The sequence below is a fragment of the Meles meles genome, chromosome 7, assembly GCF_922984935.1.
Source record: "Meles meles chromosome 7, mMelMel3.1 paternal haplotype, whole genome shotgun sequence".
In the NCBI taxonomy this organism is placed as follows: domain Eukaryota; kingdom Metazoa; phylum Chordata; class Mammalia; order Carnivora; family Mustelidae; genus Meles; species Meles meles.
The window spans coordinates 96,294,472-96,303,744 of record NC_060072.1 but is presented as its reverse complement, the minus strand read 5'-3'; the positions used below and the strand labels follow the sequence as shown (position 1 = coordinate 96,303,744).

General features: G+C 46.7%; 1 protein-coding gene across 1 annotated transcript; it reads left to right on the top strand.

Moving 5' to 3' along the window:
* Positions 1–4,894: 4,894 nt before the first annotated feature.
* On the top strand, positions 4,895–8,956 carry APOF (apolipoprotein F). Its single transcript, XM_046012835.1, has 2 exons — positions 4,895–5,013; positions 7,717–8,956. Exons 1-2 carry the CDS (start codon positions 4,977–4,979, stop codon positions 8,577–8,579), a joined length of 900 nt encoding a protein of 299 aa, XP_045868791.1. The 5' UTR covers positions 4,895–4,976; the 3' UTR covers positions 8,580–8,956.
* The last annotated feature ends 317 nt before the right edge of the window (positions 8,957–9,273 follow it).

The following is a 9,273-nucleotide window of genomic DNA, read 5'->3' as shown; positions in this document are numbered from 1 at the left end:
TCTTGGAAACCGTCAGCTTTCTGGCTAAGGTAGGGTGAAGGAGAGATTCAGGAAATAACCATTCAGATCAGGGAGAGCCCTAGGTAAAGGATGCATTTGTACTGACTTGTTCCTTCAACTTGCTGTTTTTTTTTTTTTTTGTTTTGTTTTGTTTTCCCTCCCAGTCTCTAAAGGTAAGGGTGAAGCTACCTCCAGGGTAATTGAAGTTTCCAAGGGTTAAAACACTTCCCAGCTAGGACCGGTCTTAGTCTATCTTTATGCCAAGCCTTTCCCCACTTCCCAACCCGAGCATTGCTTCTTTTCAGCAGGGCTGTTTCTGCTCCTCTGCTGTGCCTTGCTGTCCCTATTGACTGTCCTTCCAAGAAATGCCCTGAAAGGGGCCCTGACCTGCCAGCCTTCTTTGAAGCTTCCAGCCCCAATTTCTTCTACCAGTTTCTCTTTTTTTTTTTTTTTAAAGATTTTATTTTATTTATTTGACAGAGAGATCACAAGTAGGCAGAGAGGTAGGCAGAGAGAGAGGGGGAAGCAGGCTCCCTGTGGAGCAGAGAGCCCGATGCGGGACTCAATCCCAGGACCCTGAGATCATGACCCGAGCCGAAGGCAGTGGCCCAATCCACTGAGCCACCCAGGCGCCCCCTACCAGTTTCTCTTAAGTATAGACCGTTCACTATGATTGGGTACAGAAGTATTGCTGCCCTTTTCCATTTATTTACTCCATAGTTTTAAATTTTGTTTTTTGGGTTTTTATTTTTTTTTAATTTTTAATAAACATATAATGTTTATTAGCCCCAGGGGTACAGGTCTGTGAATCGCCAGGTTTACACACTTCACGGCACTCACCATAGCACATACCCTCCCCAATGTCCATAACCCCACCACCCTCTCCCTACCCCCCTCCCCTGGGCCCCCCAAGTTTGTTTTGTGACATTAAGAGTCATATGGTTTGTCTCCCTCCCGATCCCATCTTGTTTCATTTATTCTTTTCCTACCCCCAAACCCCCTTAAATATTGTTTTTAAAGATTTTATTTATTAGAGAGAGAGAGCATAAGCAGGGGAGTGGCAGGGGGAGAAACAGACTCCCCACTGAGCAAGGAGCCTGACTCTGGGCTCCATCCCAGGACCCCAGGATCCTGACCTGAGCCAAAACCAAGAGTCAGAAGCCCAACCGACTAAGCCACCTAGGTGCCGCCATTGTGGCAATTTCTTTTCTTTTCTTTTTTTTTTTTTTAAAGATTTTATTTATTTATTTGACAGACAGAGATCTCAAGTAGGCAGAGAGGCAGGCAGAGAGAGAGGAGGAAGCAGGCTCCCTGCTGAGCAGAGAGCCCGATGTGGGGCTCGATCCCAGGACCCTGGGATCATGACCTGAGCCAAAGGCAGAGGATTTAACCCACTGAGCCACCCAGGCACCCCTTTTGTGGCAATTTCTTAAAATAAGACAACAGTGAAGTTTAGTGCACTGATTTGACTCTTTCCTTTCGTGAATGATTTCTCTGTAGCGTGTGATGCTGCTCAGTAGCATTTTACCCACAGTAGAACTTCTTCCACCACTGGAGTCCATCCTCTCAAACCCTGCCGCTGCTTTATCAACTAAGTTTGTGTAACCTTCTAAATGCTTTGCTGTCATTTCAACAATATTCACAGCATCTTCACCAGAAGGAGATTCCATTTCAAGAAACCACTTTCTTTGCTCATTTGTAAGAAGCACCTGCTCATCTGAGAAAGTTTTATCATGCCGTTGCAGCCACTGAATCCCATCTTCAGGCTCCACTTCTAATTCTAGTTCTCTTGCTATTTCCATCACATCCGCAGTGACTTCCTCCACTAAAGTTTTGAACCCCTCAAAGTCGTCCTTGAGAGTTGGAACCAGATTCTTCCAAACTCCTGTTCATGTTGAAATTTTGGCTTCTTCCCATGAATCATGATTTTTTTTTTTTTTAAGATTTATACTTTTTTGAGGGAGAGAGAGTACAAGCTGGGGGAATAGCAGAGGGAGAAGGAAAAAAGCAGATTCCATGTGGATGCAGGGCTCCATGTGGGGCTGGAGTGTCAGGACCCTGAGATCATGACCTGAGTCAAAATCGAGTTGGATGCTCAACTGATTGAGGTACTCAGGTACCCCGACTCACGAATGTTCTTTTTTAAAAAATGTATTTTTATTTAAAGATTTTATTTATTTATTTGACATAGTGAGAGAGCACAAGCAGGGGTAGCAGTAGAGGGAGAGGGAGAAGCTAACTCCCCACTGAGCAGGGAGCCCGATGCAGGGCTCAATCCCAGGACCCTGGGATCGTGACCTGAGGTGAGAGCAGTTGCTTAGCCCACTGAGCCACCCAGGCATCCCATGAATGTTCTTGATGGCATCTCGCATGGTGATTGCATTCCAAAAGATTTCCAATTTACTTGGTGCAGATCCACCAGAGGAATCAGTATCTATGGGAGCCTTACAAACTATTTCTCAAATAATAAGACTTGAAAGCCCAAATGACTCCTTGATCCATGGGCCGCAGAGTGTACGTTGTGTTAGCAGGTGTGAAAACATTAACCTCATTGGGCATCTCCATCAGAGCTCTTGGGTGACCAGGTGCATTGTCAACGAGCAGTAATATTTTGAAAGGAATCTTTTTTTCTGAGCAGTAAGCCTTAACCGTGAGCTTAAAATATTCAATACAGCGTGTTATAAATAGATGTGCTGTGGGGCGCCTGGGTGGCTCAGTAATTTTAAGCTTCTGCCTTCAGCTCAAGTCGTGATCTCAGGATCCTGGGATCAAACCCCACATGGGGCTCCCTGCTCAGTGGGGTGTCTGCTTTTCTCTATCCTCCCTGCTTGTGCTCTTTCCCGCTATATCTCTCTCAAATAAATAACCTGGGGCACCTGGATGGCTCAGTTGTTAAACATCTGCCTTCTGCTCAGGTCACGGTTCCAGGGTCCTGGGATCGAGCCCCACATTGTGCTCCCTCCTCAGCATGGATTCTGCTATCCCCTCTGCCTCTGCCTCTCTCCCCTGGTCATGCTCTCTCTCTCAAATGAATACATAAAATCTACTGGGACGCCTGGCTCAGTCAGGTAAGTGTCTGCTTTTGGCTCAGGTCGTGATCCCAGGACCCTGAGATGGAGTCCCACTTCGGGCTCCTTGCTCAGTGGGGAGCCTACATCTCCCTCTGCCTGCCACTCCCCCTGCTTGTGCTCCCCTCCTCAAATAAAATCTTTTTAAAAAATAATAAATAGATAAATACTTTCAAAAATACCCCATTTGGGGCGCCTGGGTGGCTCAGTGGGTTGAGCCTCTGCCTTCGGCTCAGGTCATGATCTCAGGTGCCTTAGATCAAGCCCCACGTCGGGCTCTCTGCTCAGTGAGGAGCCTGCTCCCCGCCCGCCTCTCTGCCTACTTGTGATCTCTCTCTCATTCTGTCAAATAAATAAAATCTTAAAAAAAAATACTCTATTAATTGAAACAACAACCAAAAAAAATTTAGCTGACAACTGATGGGAATTAATGAGGAACAGGTAGAAGACATGGACAGGACCAAACTTAGGGAGCCGGATTGGGGGGGATCTGCTTTTGGCCTCATCCTTCTGTCATTTTGCTCCTTGGTCCTGGAGACGAACTCATCACCACTTTTCCTCCCCCTGCCATATTTACACATTGTTTTCTCTACGGTCACTCCCAAGACACTAGAGTTGGAAATTGGAGGAATTTCAACCAGAAGCCACTTTCATGTTGAGGGGGATGGTAATGCTGACTGACAAACTGGATGTGAAGATGGGCCCTGTTATGGATGGCGAACTCCAGTCAGAAATGGGAGAATCGGGTGCCTGGGTGGCTCAGTGAGTTAAAGCCTCTGCCTTCAGCTCAGGTCATGGTCTCAGGGTCCTGGGATCAAGGCCTGCACTGGGCTCTCTGCTCAGCAGGGAGCCTGCTTCCCACCCCCCTCTGCCTGCCTCTTTGCCTACTTGTGATCTCTGTCAAATAAATAAAATCTTTTTAAAAAGAAGAGAAATGGGAGAATCTGACAGGATCCCCAAACTTCCCTGAACTGTTGAGAAGCAGCAGAGCCTTGAGACGCTCCATGGATTTGGACTCCAGGAATTTCAAGCAGCTGGGTTGGATGCCTCTAGATCCAGTTCGTCCTCCCAGTTGTAGGATTGTGTTCCGGTAGCTTTCTGAAGACTTATTCCTCTTGTTCTAGAAAACTTTCCCCCCCCCCTGATTTCTTTTTGCTACTTAGGGCCCCTCCTGGGACTGAGAGAAGTGAGTAAGATAGGAGAAGGGACCTGGGATTTGTTCATTAGCCTAATGCATTTGGCTGTCTGCCAGAGTTAGATGATAGTACCAGCAAGGAATCTGTATGGCAAAATGATGGGATTTTTGTACCAATTTTTAGGAGGCACCTTATGCCATTGTTCCCTATTTTCCAGACTATAGTTTCTCATCTAGACCCTTAGAAATGAGAAATGAAGATCAATTCCTACACTAATACAAGCTCAGAAAGAGGTACTATCAGGGTAATGCATGTATTTAATCAGGTTATTGTGCTGGGATAATGAGATAAAAACAAAAGTTGCTCTGATTTGATCTGACTTGCCAGTAGGTTCTATTTTCTCATTTTTTTACCTGGTAAGTCCATTGAAATCCATTTTGGGGTCTCCTGCCCAGAAATCATTGGCATCCCTGCCTTTTGCCTCCCTGCTTCTCCAGAAGAGAAAGGCATTTTTTCTGATCTAGGTTTAGGTCTAGAAAAATCCTTAGGGTGACAGGGATATGAGGCAGGAAAAGCAGTAGCCACAAAGAGCGATGGCCCTTTGTCAGCATAGGGCAAAGGTGAGGGGGAAAAGCCTGAGCCAGGAAGAGGTGAATAAATATTTGTAAGCATACGTCCTTCACTGTTTTCAGAAGGGCCAACTTTTTTTGACTGCGGTGTAGAGAAGGTTAGCATTCAGATTAGAGAAGCACCAAGGAAAGGACTTGTTTGGATGTCTTGTTCTTCTGGCTCGTTTCCTTCTGGAGCAGGTGAGGACTGCCGACAGCTTGCAAGGGTGGGGGTAAAGCTATGTCCAGGGTAACTGAAGTTCCCAAGGGTAAAGCCACTTCTTAGCTCTGACTAGTCTTGGTGTTTCTTTGTCCCAAGACTTTCCCCACTTCTCACCTCAACCACTACTTCTCTACTGTTTCCTGTGGGCTGTTCCTGCTGACCCACCATGATGCAGGCTGTGCTGCTCCTTTGCTGTGTCTTTTTTTTTTTTTTTAAGATTTTATTTTTAAGTAATCTCTACACCGAACATAGGGCTCAAACTTACAACCCCGAGATCAACAGTCTCATGCTATACTGACTGGGCCAGCCAGGTGCCCCTTTGCTGTGTTTTGCTGTCCCCACTGGCTGTCTTTCCAAGAAATGCCCAGAAAGGAGCCCTGACCTTCCTGCCATTTTTGACAAAAACTGGCCATCCTCTGAACACACTCTCCAGCCAGATCCCTCTCCCAGATCCCAAGACCTGCATGGATCTCTCGCACACCAGCTCCTCCTTAGCCCCTCTGCCCGAGTGCTTATCCAACTTAGCTCTGGGGGTGGCCCTGGAGGAGGCTGGCTGCCTGACTGAGGCCCACATTCTGCAGCTTAAGCTTGTTAGGATGGGAGGAAAGGCCATCACTGAAACTCGCTTCCATGAGAGGAGAGCACAATGAGCAGGAAAACACTGACAGTACTCAGGTCACTGAGGAATCTGGGGAGACCTGCAGGGAAGCTTGGAGAACCTAACAGCTATTTTGCCGAGGAATGTCTTGCTGGTGGCAAATACACCACCAGCTCTGTGCCATGTTACTGGTGACACAGTTCAAAAAGTTTGCTGTCAGTACCCCCTAGAGCTGCAGGAAGCAGTGATGGGAGTGTGAGGAAGAATTAGGCAAAAAGCTGAAGAACCTCCAAGTTAAGATTCTCCAAGTTAAGAACCTCTCGGTGTCTACAAATGATTTATCAAACGTTCCACAGTTATTTGGGAGCTTTATGGAGAAATTCATTCAGGAATTTGTTTACGTTTACTTCAGATAGTCGGTGCCACCCCAGCAATAAGTCTCTTTTCTTGGGACTATTCAGGGTGCATGGGTGGCTCAGTTGGTTGGGCAACTGCCCAGAGTCCTGGGATCAAGTCCCGCATCAGGCTCCCTGTTCCATGGGGAGTCTGTGCTTCTCCCTCTGACCTTCTCCTCTCTCACGCTCTCTCTCACTGTCTCTCTGTCAAATAAATAAATAAATAAATAAAATCTTAAAAAAAAAAATGTAGAAGACCAGGGGCTCCTGAGTGGCTCAGTCAGTTAAGTGTCTGCCTTTGGCTCAGGTCATGATCCCAGAGTCCTGGGATCCAGCCCCACATCTGACTCCCTGCTCAGCGGAGAGCCTGCTGCTCCCCCGGCTTGTGCTTTCTCTCTCTCTCTCTCTGACAAATAAATTTAAAAATATTTTTTAAAGACTTTATTTATTTACTTGAGAGAGAGAGAGAGCATGAGAGGGGAGAGGATCAGAGGAAGAAACAGACTACCCACTGAGCAGGGAGCCTGATGCAGGACTTGATCCCAGAACTCCAGGATCATGACCTGAGCCAAAGGCAGTTGCCCAACCAATTGAGCCACCCAGGTGCTCCCAAAATATTTTTATTTATTTATTTTTAAATAATATTTTAAATATTTTATTTATTTATTTGACATAGAGAGCCCAAGCAGAGGGAGCAGTAGGCAGAGAGAGAGGGAGAAGCAGGCTTCCCACCGAGCAGGAAGCCCTGACATGGTGCTCGATCCCAGGACCCTGAGATCATGACCTGAGATGAAAGCAGACACAGAGCCACCCATGTACCCCCCAAAAATATTTTGAAAAAAGAAAAAAGAAAGGTAGACAACCACTCAACAGATGTACTTTATTTCATGCCAGAGCTAAATCATACATGTGACTGGGATTAGCCTTGACCCTCTCCATTTAGTAGTGCCCAGCGCCTAGTTCTTATTCCATTTTGCTCTTTTCTTTCCTTCCAGTCATCATACACTATGCATGTAATATATACTATGCATGAGAGGTAATTTAACCTTTTTCTCATTCATCCACCCTGTACTAAATCCCCAACTAGATGCTGTAGCTCACTAATTTAATTCTTAAACTGAAAAGAGATACAATAAGAGCGAATCATAGATATCTAATCTCTCCTGACTCTGGATCTCCCAGCTCACATGGTGAGCTAGAGTAGAAAAGTGACAGGGATGTGTAGGAAATGCCAAAGAACAGGGTCTTAGGTATTGAGGTCAATGTGAGACAAGGGGACAAGGTTTGAGCAGCCAATACAAATGGACAAATATTTGCAGAGATTGCATCTCTTACTGATTATGGGGGAAAGCAAATATCTCCTTTATTCATGGGGCAGAGAAGTGGGCAGAACTGGATTGAGGAGTAACCAAACCTATCAAGACAGTCTCAGTTCTTGCCTGAAACTTGTGGTAATTTGGCACCCCGTATAAATGGGTGGAAATAAAGCAGAGGAAGTCTCTGGTGACTTGAAAATGGGGAAGGCCAAGTGGGAACAATTGGGCTGCGTTTCTTGATTCTTGGGCCTTCGCCTAAAAATAACAGAACTTTGGAGATGATGGATGAGGTGTGCCCTGAGTCATGGGCTCCTTTCAGATCACAGCCCTTAGGGAAACGGTTTGTGTGTTTCTGGTTTCTCCCCTCTCCAGCATACTCTGTTTCAGACATGTGTGGCCTCAGACTCATCACAATACAAGTTGAGTTGCTTCTTTGCTACCTCCTGCTGTACCCTGTGGATGTCATTTCATATGGAAACCGGACAAATATTCCCTCACCCTTAAGATCCTGGCCACCTTCCTCAGACCCCTTGTCCTGCCAGACTCTGCTCCCAAAGTCCCTGCCTGGCTTTACTCACATGCCTCCTCTACCCAAGTTCCTGGTAGCCCTGCCACTGGTGATCGCCCTGGAGAAAGCTGGTTGCCAGGCTGATGTCTGGACCCTGCAACTTCAGCTGTACCGCCAGGGGGGTATAAAAGCAACACAGAAACTAACCCACCATCTTCAAGAACTTCAGAAAAGCAGAAGCACCGTGAGGGCGGTTTCAGGGGATGCCCTATTCTCTGCTCTACAGCTTTTGGCTAGGGAGCGACCAGGCCCAGCAAGGGCCCGACGCTCCCCCCTAATCAATAACTGTGAGCAGGAGCAGGAGCAAAGTGTGTACAATATAGTCCGATTGTTGCCACAAGTAGGAACCTTCTACAGTCTCGGCACAGCTTTGTATTATGCTGCTCAGAACTGTCCAGACAAGGCCAAGGAACGAGGCCAAGATGGGGTCATAGATATGGGTTATGAACTTCTGATGACCATGACTGGATTGTCCGGGGGACCCACAGGACTACTAATCAGCGCTGCACTTAAACCTGCAGTGAAGGCTGGGATTGACCAGTTGATGCAGTATTACTACGTGAAAGAGGCAAACACAGCTCTACCAGCGATCAGCAGGGAGGTCTTGCGGGGGGCCTCAGGTATGAGTGACGTGGAAGAAACAACCACCTGGGCCCTTTGGTCTTAGCTCAGCTGCCTGACTAGTACAGGACTTATTTAATGGCTATGACTTAGATCCTGGGAATGGAAGTCTTGGGATATAAAAGCTGGTGATCACAGAATGAATAAATCTAATATTTTGACAAGCTGTAATGAGTGTATGTTCAAAATCCAAACCTCTGGCTTGTTACCAAGGAGGAAGGCAATGCTGTAAAATGCAGGAATTTTAAAGTTTGGGGTTTGGAGTCCGAGGATTTAGATTTGAATCCAGGCTCCCCTTGTAAGAACCTCAGTAATCACTGACCAGTAACAATTTTTCTCCAAGCTCAATTTTCAAAATGTCTGTGATTATCATTTTCACCTGTATGGGTTTTGTGGTAATTAAAAACGATACAATGAACCTCAAGTTCTTAGCAAGGTACTATCAATAAATATGACTACAGCTCGTCCCTTCCTATCCCAGAGTGTCGAAATTCCGGTCCCACCTCTCATGGTGCTCTTAGCTTCAAGGTCCCGGGCCACTCTCGGTTCCGTTCCCGTGGCGAGGGTTCTCGGAAATCAGCTGTTCCAGTCCCAGGCTATTCCATTAATCGAACTCCTCCCTCCGTGGGCACGGGGTGGGGCGTAGTTGAGCTAGCCCACCAATCGTTCGAACTGGAGGTGTGGTTTCGGCGCCTCCTGTCCCGCCTCGCGGGGGGGAGGAATTGTGGCGGCGCCAATGA